This window comes from Apaloderma vittatum, unplaced genomic scaffold (assembly GCF_000703405.1).
Source record: "Apaloderma vittatum isolate BGI_N311 unplaced genomic scaffold, ASM70340v1 scaffold16021, whole genome shotgun sequence".
Taxonomy (NCBI): domain Eukaryota; kingdom Metazoa; phylum Chordata; class Aves; order Trogoniformes; family Trogonidae; genus Apaloderma; species Apaloderma vittatum.
Window position 1 is genome coordinate 1 of NW_009699746.1, and position 17,139 is coordinate 17,139.

Here is a 17,139-nt window from a genome sequence, read left to right on the forward strand (position 1 = left end):
TCGGCTACTGGCCACCACCCACGTAATCGCTAAGGTTTACAAAACAGAAGGTGATTGATCAACCAGTCCCCTCCAGCTCGTCGCATCGAAGGCTGCCAAGTCGTCTCTCCGCACGCAGGCACTTGGTAGATATCTAGCAGCAAGTCCGGTGGCTATTTCAGCCAGCTCCAGTCAAAACTCTGAAAGAAGAATCAGAGAATCGTAGAACAGTTTTGGTTGGAAGAGACCTTCAAGATCATCACAAAACCCAAAAGTCCCAGCCCTACTGACACCATTAAACCCTCAATATGAAAATTTTCAGTGTTTCTGAAGCAAGGAAGCAACCAAAGTACAGGAAACAGTATTGAATGTGCATTTCCAAGGCAGTCACCAAATGATGCTCGGTATGCAGCATCTCCCTTTTCTCAAACGATTACGGTGACCTAACAGCTGAAAAGGAATCGTGCAGTTTCATGACTCGGTTCACCCCTGATACAGCCCTCCCCATACTTCTTGCTGGGCTCAGGCATACCAGACTACTGGCTTTGAAAATTACATTTTGTCCCTGCATAAAGCCAGCCACTGAGGTTCGTAGTGCACCTTAGGACATACTGGTAGTGCAAGAATACAAATGTAAAAGAAAGGCTCCAAGTCAAGTGTATGCAATAACAGAGAAAGTTATAGTTATTCATTTTTTTTTCCCATCTGTTTTTTCCAAATTGAGCTGAAGAGGACCAATCCCATTTTCTGCTGCTTTTCAGGTTGCCTAACTTCTGACCCCTGAGGCAAGAAAAATGGGAAAGAAACCAAACACAACAAAACAGTTGCTGATCTACAGAGTGTTGTCCACTACAATCAATGATCTTTCTGGGCTACAACATGCCAGAGGCAGACGCTGCGTCTTGGAATGAGATGTGGGAAAGGACAGAGACATGGATGATTAACAGCTAAGAAGCCAGTCATACAGCTTCTTGCTCATCTCCAGCTACAGCAAGGAGACAAGACAGGAGAGAAGATTGTATTAAACAACTGATAGCAACTCTTTCAGAAATGACCAAACAGAACATTCATTGACCAATGGATAAAGACCAGAGTGTGCATAATTAAGGCTGTTTCCCCCACTAACATAATTACATTGCCTTAATCAGTAACTGATTTCATTTTCCCATTCATATTGCTCAATCCCTTGCTACTACAGTGTCATCTCCAACTCCCACTAATAAGTTTTCATTTCACCATCCCAAATAACTTAGTAGTTTACTCCAGTAAGTTTTTTACTCCAGTTAGTTTACTTTACTCCAGTAAACTCTCAATGAACTGTTTACTATTAGTCATAAACATTAGAACGTTAAAATGCTCGGGAACTGTAAATGCTTGGGAATTTCATCAACCACCTCCATTTCCCCAACCCTCTATTCCTTGTTACTTCCCTAAGGACTGGCACGTTGTTGGAGTCTGGAAGGGATGACAGACATCATATGCCATCTGCAGCAATTCACATCATTGCAAATAACCCTATTTAAGGAATTCTTCACACCCCCACAGAGGACCCTGCTGTGGCTCTCAAAAATCAGGTCCTGAGAGATACATCAACGGACTTACCGTCATGCTGCTGTTCTGCTCCTGTCTCACCTCCTGCAAAATACTGCTAAAGAGTTCGAGGTAATTCAGATTCTCTTCTATCACTTGGACAAAATTTTCCCTGCAGGAAAGGCATGAGATGTCAGATTTCAAACACAAACTAACGCCAACATTAAAAAGCTCTGCACTGGGGGGAAAAAAAAACAAAACCCAAAACCGCAAAAAATCCAAACAGACAACCCCCAAAAATGATGTATATGAGTTCTCTGCAATTGTAGTAGCTCCCTTGTAGGGCACCAAAACATGTCTTGAGGTGGCACCCTGTGGATCCCCACACTGGAAATGTGGATATGCACAAACAGCACCGCAACACAAGCCTTAACAGAACCAAGGGAATGAGCCGAGTACAAGGGGCCTGAAATCACTGCCCACTTCCCAGAAAGGTTACATCTCTTAACTCTCTCTACAGTGCCTCATACAGTGAAGTCATGGCTCAAAGAGGAGCTCTGAGGTTATCCAATGGCACCTTGCTTAGGAAAGCACTTACTAAAAGGTGAACACTCCGTATTACACAGAGCCAAAAGTTGCCCCGCAGCAGCAGACAGAAAAGAGGAAGCGGAAAAAGCGGCTCAGAGTTTCAGAAAAATCAACTGACTTCCAGCAAAAGCCTGCTTAAATGATGTGTATCTTAATTACTACTTTCTTGCATGCTTTTTTAATCTCCAAACAACATAGTACGTCAGGAGATAGAAACATTGAGCAATCTGGTCTAGTGGAAAGTGTCCCTGCCCATGGCAGGGGGCTTGGAACTAGATGACCTTTAAGGTCCCTTCCAACCCAAACCATTCTACGATCTTCAGAACTCAGGTATGTCCCTGACCACCCGAAAGAAAAAAAAGATGTCTGAATGGTTTGATGTGCACAACCCCTACCCAAGCCTCCACAAACCCAGCACTGCTGCAGGGTTGAGCAGGCCTTGAGTGGTGCCTTCCCTTCTGCTATATTGACTGGAAGCAAAAATGCTCACGAAGCAAACAGATAAACTCCCCAGCTCTTGACAATTCTCCTACTCTGCTAGGGCTGGCTGAGAGAGAAAGGCCTCAATAACCAAATCCAGCCCCAGGACAGGGTAACATGACATGCAAGAAATGAACAGCACAGTTCCTTAGCTGAGAGTGCCGTGTAGAACTTCTTCGAGAATAGAGAGCGAACGTTTCTGAATAAAGAGTTCAACCTAATTCCTGAGTTTTAGAGCATTAGTAACATATCAGTGCTGCATTTTGCTGTTGTATGGCCAGAGATTATGTTACTAAAACTCCAGTCAAAACCTTCCCTGTCCAGCAGCATATCGAAAAACCACCACGTGGGCTGTGGTGAAGACATGCCCCTCAGGCCCCTTCAGCACTGGTGACTCCAGTGGCAGAGGACAGGATTTCAGAGGGTATGCACACAAAATAGCTACGCCGACTTCTCTGCAGTGGCCTCCTTTTCCGGCAGCTCTTACTCATCTTCAGGAGTTGCCATAGATGACAGAGGGTGAGGTACGTTCCCTGAGGAGCTCTGTGGGAGCCACGTGGCTGCTGGAGTTGAGGCCGTCCCTTCCAGGCTGGAGCTTACCAGCGACCGAGAAGAGCTCTGAGTCTAGAAAAAAGAAATTCATCTGCTGTGACAGATCAAGGAAGAATTTAGTCAGGCTTAATTATTTTGTATGCGAGACTCGCAGTTAAACATTATCACAATTTGTAACATATACACATAATCTAGGCCAGGCCTGTGGCTGGCAAGCCAGCTAATATAACTCTCCACAGTTCTGCAAAGGGCTGGGACCAAATGTTTCTGCACGTATGTCACCTACGTTGCACAGGGCATATCTTCGCATCCTAAACTGTGAGTCATGCACAGCAGCAACTCCTCTGACAGGGGGAAAGATATATCTGTTTCCTTTGCTGACCCTGAATGTAGGCAACGTGGAAATCAAGATCGCTTCAGCTGTACAGTCGCTATAACTGATGCAGAAAAAGTAGCCTTAAAACACCTTATACTAAGCAGGAAAGCATCTACTTTGCTTTTGCAGTACTAAAATCACAGCAGGTTTAGCAGATAGGGCTGAAGTTCACCTGTCCCCTGTGTAGGTCCTCCAAGAGCAGCCAAGAACCTAAGACAGGCATGGCCTATCTACTGTCCTCCAGCAACCAGGCACATGCAGTTTGGTAACTTACTGGGACCAAAGACTTCCCTGCTAGGCTTCTTTCCCATTAATTTGACTACTCCCTTTCTAAACCCGTGTGAACTTTCAGCATCTCGAACTTCCCTTCTCTGCAGTAAAATCAACCATTGTGTGGAAATCACCCCCACCTGGCCACCTCAGAGTTTCATGTGATGCTCCCTGGCTCCTGCGCTGAAAGAAAGAGCAAACAAATAGTCCAACAAGCTACTTACACAAGCAATTTTCAGCAAATGCCATATCTCCCTTTGTCTTTTGCCCTGCATCTGCATCACTGAGTTGTCAGCTTCCTTAATGTTATTGAGAGCCACTTCAATCTTTGGAAGCAAATCAATAATCTTCTGCTTACAGCCCAAGAGCTTGCTATAATAAAAACCAAACACGAAGTTACTTTCCAGCTTGTGTGGCAAGATGTTCTGGCAAAAGCAAAAGTCTCACCTGGAGATTCAAGAAAAGTTCGGTGAGAATGCTCCTTTCCCTTAGCAAATGACAGCTGTAGGTACAAAACCCGCAAGACTGGAAGGACCACTGGACTTTTCCAAGTCCATTTAAAAAAAAAAAAAAAAGGCAGGCAGACAATACCACTATTAATACACATGACATAAGGTCTCCTTACTTGAAACGCAAAAAATTAATCCCAATGACAAGCGACAGCACAGCAACTCAACCATGGTGCTTTATTAATCTTCTCTGGCCTGCGTCAGTCTCTGCGGGCTGAACACACCACAGCTAACAACTTTCTTTATGGGATCTACTAAGCATAAGCTGCACACAAAAATAAAACTAAATCAGACCTTGCTGACTGATCGGCATAATGACATTTTTTTCTCAGCTGCTTGAAGAATCAGTGAATTAATGAACAAATCGTTGTGGTACCGTCTCAGCTGTTATACAACTATTTCTTTGTTTGCTTGAGATTTTAATGCCAACCTAAACACTTGCAGTATTTGTCTCATTTTAAAGCAAACTCTTGGATGCCAACAGTACAAGCCAGTGTGTCGCATTCTCCTCTCCTTCCCTATTAGCTATATGTTTTTAAAAAGTGGAAATTCAACACAGGCACAAAGGAGCAGAATTCAAACTGCTAGGAGAAACGTATACCTGTGGACCGAGTTTTTGGCTCTGATCCCCATAGTTTTTCCTCTCTGTTCCTGCTACAAAGCTATAAATATTGCAAGTTGCATTTGTTTGGGGTTTTCTTTCTGCATAAAATACCTGAGATGGCCGAAGAGCTCCTTGAGAACTCGGTCTTGGCTCTGTACTGTCTGCACAATGATCTTCACCACATCTGTGCTGTCACTGTAGGCATGATCTGGAAGGGCCACCAACCACAGGAGTAAAATGCTTGTCAGCGAGGGGTCACTCGACACAAATACCCAGGCTCAAACCGAAATTTGACTTAATGATCGCAGCCAAACAAACCGAAACACAAGGAAACATCTTAAAATCTGCCATATGTCTTATCAGGCACAGCTTTTCCTTCACGTGTCTTCTCTCCGCAGTAATGTTAACAATTCCAGCCACTCTTGCTCTCTAGATATTGGCTTCAATAAGGGCTGCAGGTAGTTGCCACATGCACAAGCAACTAAATCATCCTGCTCACCAGTTACTATGTTCTGAGCATAATAATCCCCAAACATGGCACTCCACCCACTGTAATTAAGAGAGAGAAGAGAGACTGCCATTGGGTTGAATCAATGACGGAGGAACAGCAGTTCTTTCCACGTCTGGGGGGGAGTAAAGCAATAGTACTGGGAGCAGGAAAAAAAGGTAGAGAACGCCAGAAGGCGCACATATGTTCAGGGCAGATACTCCAAGACTGAAAACCAAAAGACAAACACATGGAACAGGACTACAGATTTTGGGAGAGCTCCAGGCTCAGTGAAAAAAACGAGGCAACTTGAGGTATGCCTTTGAGCCTGGTTTACTTTTAACGAAATCATGTGCCTTCACCTAAACAGTATTTTCTGTGTTTGAATTCAGAAAAATTAGTCATGGGGTATGAGTGTGAGACAGTCTTTGAAGCAGCTCCTTCCATACCTGGAGGTCTTGTTTTTAATTGCTTGTACAGATCTATGGCTTTCTGTTCCCTTTAAAAAGAAGAAGATGATTCATACATATATTAACAAGCAAGTAACTCAAGAAAAAAAAAATTGCATTTAAGTTATGCCTTGCCGAATCGCGCACATTGGAGCTGCCACTTCTACAGCTAGTCTATGACATTTGGAACACAGCAACGGTCTTTCTGTGATGGAAACCAACTGTTCCTTAAAAGCTGTCTCTCTTTTCCTCTAATTATGCATTTTCTTCTCAGATAACCATACCAACTGGAGGTTACTTTCAGTTTCAAACTCTCACATGGCTCAGCTGTGTTTTCTTTTCATGGTATCCTTAATTATAAAACTTCGGTTTTGTAACTATAAATTCTTCTACACACCTGCCTGAGAAATTCTTATTCCTGTTCTGCTTTTTTTCCCTGCATTTTAGTGATATTCTGCGAATGGAAAGAGAGAACTGCATCACAAGCAAGAGGGCAGTGTTTCTCTTCTTCCCATTAAATCAATGCTACTTCTTTCAAACGTTTCAAGAGCAGCCAAACACTGAAGCTTCCACCCTTGAACAAATCTTCACTGTTTGAAATCGAGTCTCTATCAGAAACAAGGAGCAGTACAGCCAGTTCTGACTCTGCTTTTGGGCCCTCACTAGGCCTCCTCATCCGCTTCAGCTACCCCAATACTTTTTCAAAAGATCACACTGCTGTTTCTGCCAGTCAGCATTGCTAGCACGCTGGACAGTTATCCATGTTGAAACTCCTGTAACAGCCAAAGGATGAGGGAGAGATGCTCTTTACTTCTGCCACACTGAGAAAAAGAGCATCCAGCACCATCAGGTAAATCTGAGACATCGCCTGGGATCCATGTGTCTCATGGCTGTTTGTATCAAACCTTAAGCTAGTGCTCTGCAGCATGCTTTGCCACCGTCCCCAAAAACTAAGGAGCAGGAAACTCAGAGCCTGGAACACACAAAATCCATTGATGTGCAATAATAGTATGAAAAGGGCTTACAAGCTCTCCATGACCTCTCCTTGGCGCCTTGCGTAGGGACTCTTCTGAAGCTCCACGATCTCCGTGTGCAGAGCCATGATCTGCTCATCCAGATAGCCGATATCTTCAGCCTAGTGGTGAAATGTAGGTACAGATCAGATGGAAGTAGGAGAGCAATAAAGTAAAGAACCCCTGAACTTGTTTGGGTAATGGAGAGTTTACGAGAAAAAGGCTCTTTGACTTGACTCCTGCTACGATAATGGAGGTTACCGTTGTTATCTTCTCAGTGCATGATGACACCTACATCCAAATTTCTCACAACCACATCAGGTAAGAAAAATCAGCTTTTTCATAAATCATATCTCTTTGAGATGCATGCTGTGTGCACACACACACACTCTCTCTGACTCTACACACATCCCAGCAGCGAAGATTTTTAATTCTACCACTACAGGATGGCTGTTCTGACATTTCTCTTGTATGTCACAGCTTCCTCAAAGCAATATAAAAAGATCCCAACCTTATGCCAAGCCCCCACAGTTAGGTGAGGCAGCCAACAAAAATTTCTGAGCATGTGGAGCGGTGCCACACACACACTGGGGTTGCTCAGCATGGTTAAAGGAAGTACTGGCCACTACAGTAGGTCTTAGCGCTATGGACAACAGACTGAGAAAGTATTTTGATGTATTTCAGCTTTTCCTTTCTTACCTGTGGCTACAGGACCTGAAAATTGAACATTTTTGGGAACATAACGCTTGCTGAAGCTGCAGAAATACTTGCTATGAGGCTATATAAACTGTACGTGACCTCTTGACCAGAAAGGGTTGTCTGTAGGTGTATTGGGTCAGGCTGAGGTGGAGTTAATCTTCCCTCAGCAGCTCTCTCAGTGCTGTGTTCTTTGGAGTGGTAGCTAGAAGGGTGTTGATAGCGCCCCAGCGTTTTGGCTACTGCTGAGCAGGGCTCACACAGCACCAAGGCTGTGGTTTTCCAGTGGGCTGGGGGTGGGCAACATCTTGGGAGGGGATACAGCCGGGCCAGCTGACCCAAACTGACCAAAGGGGTATTCCATACCATATGATGTCAGCTCAGATATAAAAGGGAGAAGGAAGAGGGAAGTGGGGGGCATTCGCTGTTTGTGTTTGTCCTCTGGAGCAACCGCTACGCGTACTGGAGCCCTGCTTCCTGCGACAGCGGCCGGACATCACCCACTGATGGGAAGTAGAGAATAATCTTTGTTTTGCTTTGCTTCTGCGCGCGGCCGTTGCTATTGCTGCATTAAATTGCCTTTTATCTTAACCCACGGGCCTCTTGTTACATCTTCCCTCTTCCCTGTCCATCTAAAAAAGGGGAGTGATAGAGCGGCTTTGGTGAGCTCCTGGCCTCCAGCCAGGGCCAAACCACCACAGCAGGTAACGAACAAACCAAGATGAAGATGCCACATAGTCGAAGGAGAATCATATCGTGAGAAAAATGGGAAGGAAACCCTATTATCAAAAGAAATGTCATTGTGTGGAACATCGTGACTCCCAACATGGCATAACTTCCGTGAATTTAAGAGACAGGGTTAAGATCCCTGCTAGACAGACTGAGAGACCACTGTGTACTACAGACTAAAATATTTTCCATTCCTGATAAACGGGCACAGCGTGATTATGCACGTGGACTGCACAGCTTGAAGACAGATCATAATCCTGATGGCCTGCGAGGTAAGTATTTGCTGAGGTTCCTCATTTTGTGGAAACAGCCAGTGCCAGCTTGGAGCTCTTCTGCTAGAAGTAGTCTCCCTTTTGTCTTTGTTCCTTCATAACAAGGAGCAACAAGATCCCAAAATTTCAAGAGTCAAAACCAGAAGTGAATTCAGGTGGGAATCCCAAGTGCCCTGTCTCCATCAGATGAGCAAGCAGAATTGAGGCTCCAAGAACCTTTTGACTTGGTTGAAGACAGGTAACGGATCCCCAAACCTGAACTACCCAGTCTGCTCCTTCATAGCGGGGAGGAAATAGGCAACAGCATTTAATTGGTTTTGTTTCTAACGGTGTCTAGGATTTTTCTGTATGAATCGCTGTGGTTTGTGTTACTATGAGAGCCAATAAAAGAACTCCCTGCAGGGTAGAGCAGAAATGCGACACATCAGCCCAAACCACGTGACAGTCCTGGTCAGCAGAACGTGCAAGGGCACCCCTACACCTCACTACTATCACAGAGCACAATAAAGAAACTACTTTTTGAGATATTTTAAAAGATCTCTATTCTGAGAAATACATTTATAATGTGCTGATATTTCCTTGCCTTCCTTCTGAATGCCCCCTCACTCCCAAGCTTTACTCAGTGCATCCAGCAGAAGCGAAATAAAAATAGGTTTTGACAATAAACTACGATCATCCTAACTCTGTGCCTAGTTTTCACATCTAAAAGCTTATTCCTTCCCTATATAAGTCTGCACAGATCTGTAGCCTGAATTATTCTCTCTTAAAAATTGCGTTCCAGTACCTAAAGGGAACCTACAGGAAGGCTGGGGAGGGACTTTTTACAAGACTGTCCACTGACAGGACAAGGGGAAATGGGTTTAAGTTGAAGGAGAACAGATTTAGATTGGACCTTAGGAAGAAATTCTTCAGTACGAGGGTGGCAAGACTTTGGAATAAATTGCCCAGAGACGTTGTGGCTGCCCCCTCCCTGGAGGTGTTCAAGGCCAGGTTGGACGGAGCCTTGAGTAGCCTGATCTAGTTGAGAGGCGTCCCTGCCCGTGACAGGGAGGTTGGATTAGATGATCTCTAAGGTCCCTTCCAACCTGGGCCACGCTAGGATTCTATAAAAAGGCCTCTGTCCCCTCAGGATTTTCTGTGGAGGTAAAATTAAAATGCTCATTCCTAGAAGATAGACATCAGAATTCTAGCAGTAGACAGATTTCAACCAGCCTTTCTCACAGAACTAACTCTCTGAGAAACAGAAAGCCATTACGTCAGCTCAACTGTCCGTAAACCACAACCTCAAGTGAAAATACCTGTTAACTACTAGGACTACTACGAGCAATAACTGGCTTTAGCTCTGCTCTAAATTTCGTACGGATGATTCTTATTAAAACTAATTTTGTATGATGTCCTTGACAGAGCGATACTGAAGCTTCTTTAATATGCCCTACCTGTGCACACTGAGAGGCCTTCTCTTCCATTTCCTTCCAGGCTTTGAGCATCTTTTCTGAAGCTTAAGACAAGAGAGCTGTTAATTTATAAAAAGTTATAGACGCAAAAATAAAGCATGACCTGAACTTCACAGACATCAGTTGAATTTCAACACAAAGAGCATGACGCTGAACATCCAAGCAGGAGTCATGACCCAGAGATCACAGAGAAACAGCAAATTTGCAACTTAACAACTCCATGATTGACCTTAACTCACATCCAAACCCTTTGGCAGGATTTCACTGTTTGCAGTCACCAGCCTGAAATGAATTTGAGTTTCAAAACTCCACCATTAAGCTCAAGAACTGCCACTTTTGATTAAATACAGACTGTCCAAAACCACCAAGTTTTTCTGTTTTTCGTCATCATCCTTCACCCCAACCATATTTTTTGACTCAAGTTTCCAGCCATATCTTAAAACTATGCATAAAACTTCCCAGTCTTCCCCAGACAGTATTTGTAAGATCCAGACACAGAACTGAATGAATAAACAGCACACATTTACATCATCAGTACTATTAATATTCCCATTTTGTGAGCTTGGTGTTCTCAGTGGGGACCAGCTGAGCACCTGTTTTGCTGTTACTGTGTTCAAAATCATTTTTTTATCTTCCTGCCTTGGCTTCTGTTAAGTTTTCTCAGCCAAAACATACCAGTAACGATACTGTGGAATGCAATGGCAGCACCTGCATTCATTTTCTTTTAATACCAGTTCTTGCCCACAGTCCTTCATAGTCAGTCTGATCCTTTACAGGATCAGACAAGACACCCAGGCAAGTATTGCACGATACGTACAGATGCCATAAGCCATCTGGTCACTGTATCTCTCCAGGTCAAGGCGAATGCTTTGATGAAAAAATTCCAACTTCGCTTTCAGTTGCTGAGATGCTGACACCATATTGTTTTTCATTTTGATCAGGTTGGCATTATACCGAAGAAGACTGAGCCTAACAAATGAAACAAGAACAGCATATGCCAGTTGATGATCTCAGAGGTCTTCTCTAACCTTAATGATTCCATGATTACCCGAAGGAAAGACATAACTAGCAAAACGTTTTGTAAGATCCTTGGAATAGGGGGTCTCAGTGGGGTCACAGCGTCCATCTCACATCCTCAGCAAACAAAACAGAAACTCCTTCCTCATTTCCAAGCTTTTTTTTGTCAAGCTCAGTTAAACAGTCTTCGCAGTACAGAGCATTTCTTAGCATTTACAGGGTCCTGCAGCGCACGTTGCCCCTGCCGAACGCTGGCAGGGTTTTTATCACTTGAGATATATGGACGCTGCCCATTCAGTGCTTCAATCATGGGGCAAATCCCTATAAACTGAACCAACAGTTCCACCCATCCTGCCACTTCTGAAACAACCATCCCAGGCTGCATTAGGAGGAATGCTGCCAGCAGGCTGAGGGAGGTGATCCTCTCCCTCTATTCAGTACTGCTGGGGGTCACACCTGGGCCCAATGCTGGGCTCCCCAGAACCCCAGAGACATGGACACACCAACGAAGGGCTGTGAAGATTATTAAGGGACAGGAGCATCTCTCCCAGGAGGTCAGGCTTAGAGAGCTGGGACTGTTCAGCCTGAAGAAGGCTGAGTATCAAAATGTACAAATACTTGAGGGGTGGGTGTGAAGAGAATGGAAGTAGCCTCTTTTCAGTGGCACCCAGCGACAGGACCAGAGGCAACGGGCAAAATATTCAAACACAGGAGGTTCCCTACGAACATCAGGAAACCTGTTTACTGTGAGGGTGACCAAGTGCTGTGACTGGTTGCCCAGAGGTTGTGGAGTCTCCAGCCCTAAGATATATATTTAAAAGCCATCTGGGACACGGTGCTGGGCAGCCAGCTCTAGGCGACCCTGAGCAGGGGGTTTCAACTGGATCACCTCCATGGGTCCCTGCCAACTTCAGGAATTCTGCGAGTCCGTGAATATATTAAAGTTTCTTTTTTCCCCCCCGGTTATTAACAGTATCAGGCACTACACAGTAAAATTCCTGGATCGGAATAAGCTCCTGGTCCAAATATGTTCTATGACATAAAGGTATAAAACAGAAGAGGGCTGTAAAATTTTGGCTAACCAAAACTTCCTGAGACGCAAACTCCCTGCAAACAGTCTCTGTATTTGCATAATAATGAATCTTCTGAATGAGGAGTAGTAACTTACATGGCAGCTCTCTGTCCCTGGAAAAGCCTGCTATAATCTTCTTTAAGCCCAATGACATAGTGAACTGCTTCTGCCCATACCTTGCGCAGCTGAGGAACTGGCAGTTGGATTTTGCTATCCTGTACTGAATGCAAGAGAAAACACAATTGTACATAAATGAAAAGCCGACTCTAGAAAAGGACTTCAGAGCTTAGAACGTTCCCAATTCCTGCTTCAGGTGCCTAAATTGAAGGATCAAGCCACGTAAGATCTGCCTGATTTTAACGCGATGCTGCGGAAGTGTATATAAGCTTTCCATGTCACAGTTCCCCAGGTATCTGGCAGCCTGTTACTGACCAGGCAACAGCTCGTGTGTGAACTCAGAGTCACAAGAGTACCCGTTTCTTTGGGCCCTTTGACCTACTGGTCACTATCCTGATGTGCTTCATCTAAAAATGTCTACAAATCTTTTAGATTTCCTCCCAGATTTCTGGTGTAGATGTTATAGGGGAAAAGATGCAGGACTTATGTGTGTTCCCCTATAGAGAGGGGACTGTCAGGACATCCAGATATCAAGAAACATGTTGTTAAAAACGCCTCAGCTCCAAGAGATTCAGGACAACGATGCCACGTAATGAGAGTCATCAATAAAGTAGCATAAATCTAAACCATAAAGAAGCATAAATCTAGGAGAGCTGTAGGAGGGCAACTGTTCATGAACATCCAAAGCACCCACTCCCAGGAGATGGAACTGCAAGGAGCTGAAACCTAGCTGTACACGCGTGCTAGGGGCAGAAGGAATAGGTGCACAACTTCTGCAGATGCTAAACCCTACGATAAGAAGGTCCCTGATGTCTATGTGGGCTATCACTCAGGTTGTCACTGTAGCACTCTGTGGGTGTGATGGGCCAAGACCCTTTAGCAGAGCAGAAGGCTGTGCAAATGAAATCACAGCCTCCAAGTCAGAGTCTTCTCTCTAGCAAGCAGCATGCAGACATCAACCAAAAGTTTCCCTTCCTACGCTACAAGATTAGGCTGCACGTATTACCTTCCCAGCCTTCCTTCACACTGTGGTTCCGTTTAAGTTACAGCGCTTAGGTTTAGGTGTTAGGGTGGAGTGGATGCTGTTTAGTACAAAATCTTTAATACAAGGGCAAAAATCTTAAAGGAATTCTTAAATTGCTCTAGAGGAGAGTTCCCAAAGAGCAGGCAATAAATTCTCTGAACAGTTACTTTTACAAAATATGGAGATACAGCACTGTACAAGAAACTTTATTGGGCTGCTCCAGGTCCTTAAATGGTCCTCATGGAGTAAGATAATGCCCTTCAGGATAACATGGAGAGGTTTGTAAGTAGGGCTTTCAGTTCCCAGCTGCCCTCCAGCATACTTACCAATGTAATTTACACAGTCAGACAGACTCCGAGAAGCAAAAGGTCCATCATAGACAGTTTTGCTTTTATCAAACAAATAGACCATGTAGCTATCCCAGCCTCTCTGGTGAGAAAAGAAGAGAATATAAACATCAGAAATCCCAAACACAGCTCCTACTAACCCAGAGGGTCCAGGTTACACCATGAACTAACGATTGCAGACAGACATTCTTCTTATTGAGTGCCTTAAAAAACTCATTTTGACAGATCCCAAAGAAATACAGGACCCTTTGCTAGCAAGGTACTTCATTAAAACATTTAGTCAGAGTATAACTATAGGAATCTGCTTACATTACCTGATAAAAGAAATAACGCTAGATCTGAAGAGTTATGACATTTACAGAGCTAACTGCCCCCAGGGGAAGAAGATTAAGGCAATTTATCTTCCCTAAGATTTTAAATTCCCTGAGAATGTGGAAGATATTAAACAAACAGAATCATTCTTACTACGCCATCGATAACACACTGGGAAGCAGGTTTTCGAGGGTCCAGGCAAATCCCTGTTTCCAACAGCAGCTCCTGATTTCCAGTGCTTATTCCAGTCTCAACCTCAATCCGAATCTGAAGGGAATGAAGGCTTTCCTCGGAATGCAAAAGAAACGAAATAATCTTGGCAGAGGTCATGTTTAGGATGTGTACTATCTGTAAAAAAAGAATACAAGTTGATTGGAAGTCACTGGCTATCAAAAGGCAGAGGAGAGAAAGGCCTGGGAGGGCGTATATAGCAACTAACATGTTAGACTACGATAATTACAATAATCAAATTCAAAAGTAAAGCCCCACATGGTAAAACTCAAAGCCTGGGCCTGTAACTCTTCAGGTTGGAGAAAATTACAATCAAATATACTAATAGCCTTCACAAGCCATGCTGCAGCTTAATTATATCAAAATAGTGACAAGCTAGCATAAAAGACCATCTTGGGCCTTGCTGTCTCTGATGCTGGCCAGTGCCGCTTCCAAGAAAAGGAGTTCCATTTCCTTTAATCCCTCCTTACAAAAAAAGTCATTACATACCACCATTTGGCTTCTTACCACTCTTACAGCCCCCTCTATAGTTTTACCATATCTGGGCAGAGACTGTAGGAACCAAACTACACCATGATAAGTTTGCTACGTTCCAATTATGAGCACAGCATTTTGCATCTTGGGCTTTAATTCCTCTGGAATCCTTCCAGATCAGACAAAATTACCCTCTGGTTTCTATATACGCTTGCCTCAGCTAGTTTTACTTCAGCAAAGCTCCAATAATTAATAGAAGGGGAGGAGTCAGATGACTGTAATATCTGTTCTACTACAGTTACTACTGTAGTACATGGACCTGGAAGTCACAGTATCAGTAGTGGAGTTCAGGAAAATTGAATATTAGCAAATATTAAACCATTATTTGATCTTGGTGAATCCTTTCTGAGATGACAAATAGGAATATCTGGTCACTGTTCTACTCCAAGCGTAAAGCTAGAGGTTAATACCACAGAATCCTAGAGTGGCCTAGGCTGGAAGGGACCTTAGAGATCATTTAATCCAACCTCCCTGTCATGGGCAGGGATCAGGCATCACAGAAGGTAAGTTAACTTACAGAATTAGAGTCAAAAGACTTATGTAAGTAGAGCACGAAAGGAAAGATTTTTTTTTTTTCAATTTTCTTCCTAGCATCGTGGAATTTAGAGAGCACCTAATTATTGAAATATAAAAAATTCCTGCATCTGTCTGTTTTTTCCGGCTATGGTGCCTAGTTGGAATGTAAGCACCTAGGGGGTTTAAATTTACGCTTTGAATTAATTATAATATATATTTTGCTATTGCCTCAAATGGCTCAAAAAGCTGATGTTTTCACAGTATCTTAAACACAGAGGAAGCTCCTGAATGTGCCCTAATTGTTATATATCGTCTAGACGCTGATGAGATCTCAACCATTCATTTCAAATTGGTTTTTGTCTGCATATTTATCACACGCACGGCTGAATTTACTTTCTAGAGGCTGAAGTGCAGGTAGAACAGTTTTAGCAGGTGTTTGCTGAGCGCACAAAAAGGATACTAGGAATAATCTGAACATGAAGACTTGCTACATTTATTGGGGAAGGTATCAGAAAGTGCTGGTAAGAAGTACTGAAAATTACTCCTGTATCGCTGGTGATATTTTGCCTTCAGGTAGGTACCGGACAGGCTGTACATACACTCCCTTCCTGATACCAAGAAAAGCAGTGCTCATGACGATGCCAAGATTATAGCTTTGCTCCACCAAATGCACTTTGTGTCCTCTGGGATGCTTTCAGTAAGCTTTTACACTCAGTAACAACCCTCACTCACCTTCAAATTCAGGATGCGATCCATTATTAGGAAACAGTTTGGGTGACCGCTCTCAGGATCTAAACCTCCACCCCTCTGTTGTGGATCCCAGTTCAGCATCAGTTGCAACCAATTTTCCATCGGTTCTACAATTAAACTAAAACAAAGGGCTGTAAGAAAGAGAAGGCAGATACTCCACAACGCTCGCTCCACTTAGGAAACTAGGGTGTCACATCAGCTATGAGGTTACAACTCTTTGGTTGGAGAAAGACCGTGCGCGTGCAGTATCTGCCAAACGATTGAAAAACAGCAACTTCGCTGCAGTCACTCATCCTGACAGTAGGAAAAGCCTGGAGGGGGAGGAAAAGCACATACAGAACGAGAATCCTCTCTGCAGCAACATCCTCAGTGCGAGCACATGCTCATTCAATATACCTGGTGTTACGCTTCTTCCAGCTCCTATTCAGTGGTCAAAAGTATCTTGACACGTCAGTAAGATGTGTCAGAATGGACGAGGAAGAATTGGTTTTCACTTTTTTTCCCTCCAAAAACTATCTGTAATACACATAAAATCCAATACCTGAAGGGAACCTACAGGGAGGCACAAGAGTGTCCACTGACAGGACAAGGGGAAATAGATTTAAGTCAAAGGAGAGCAGGTTTACATTGGATTTTAGGAAAAATCCTTCAGCCTGAGGGTGGCAAGACTTTGGAATAAATTGTCTAAAGAAGCTGTGGCTGCCCTCTCCCTGGAGATGTTTAGGGCCAGGTTGGATGAGGCCTTGAGCAACCTGGGCTAGGTGAGGGGCATCCCTGCCCATGGCAGGGGCTTGGATTAGATGATCTCTAAGTTCCCTTCCAACCTAGGCCTTTCTACGACATTAAATCAAACACTTTTCAAAGCCCTGTTTACAGAATAACTATCCCCATGCTGCAGAGTCACCTAAAAGGTTCTCCTCCTTGTTTGTCCACACAGTAACTACCTAAGTTTATTGTCAAGAATATCTTTAAAGTGCAAAAAGTCCAAAGCCACTTAGTTTTAGAAATAAAACTCAGTACTTTTCCTAGAAATCTGCTGGTGCCAATGAATTGCACTACACTGCTGGGCATGTCTGAAGACCTAAGTGCTAAATAAGCGACAAATCATCAGATTCTAACCTCTGACTTGATATAGACCAATTAATTCAGGCTGAAGGCCCTCCTTGAGTACTTTGGTCGGAGCCCTAGCCCCCAGCAGAGCCAGTATGACAACTACAGCAGCCTGGCAGGC

The 17,139-nt window shown here is 43.8% G+C and overlaps 1 protein-coding gene across 1 annotated transcript; it reads right to left on the reverse strand.

The window, feature by feature from the left end:
* Positions 1–152: 152 nt before the first annotated feature.
* CHUK (conserved helix-loop-helix ubiquitous kinase) lies at positions 153–16,081 on the reverse strand (the record flags this gene model as incomplete). Its single annotated transcript, XM_009878522.1, has 13 exons — positions 153–179; positions 1,582–1,681; positions 3,065–3,201; positions 4,000–4,147; positions 5,000–5,096; positions 5,825–5,874; positions 6,850–6,959; positions 9,971–10,032; positions 10,806–10,957; positions 12,174–12,297; positions 13,545–13,647; positions 14,031–14,225; positions 15,891–16,081. Coding segments are annotated over 13 exons (1,496 nt in total), but the record flags the coding sequence as incomplete, so codon positions are not given.
* Positions 16,082–17,139: the final 1,058 nt, after the last annotated feature.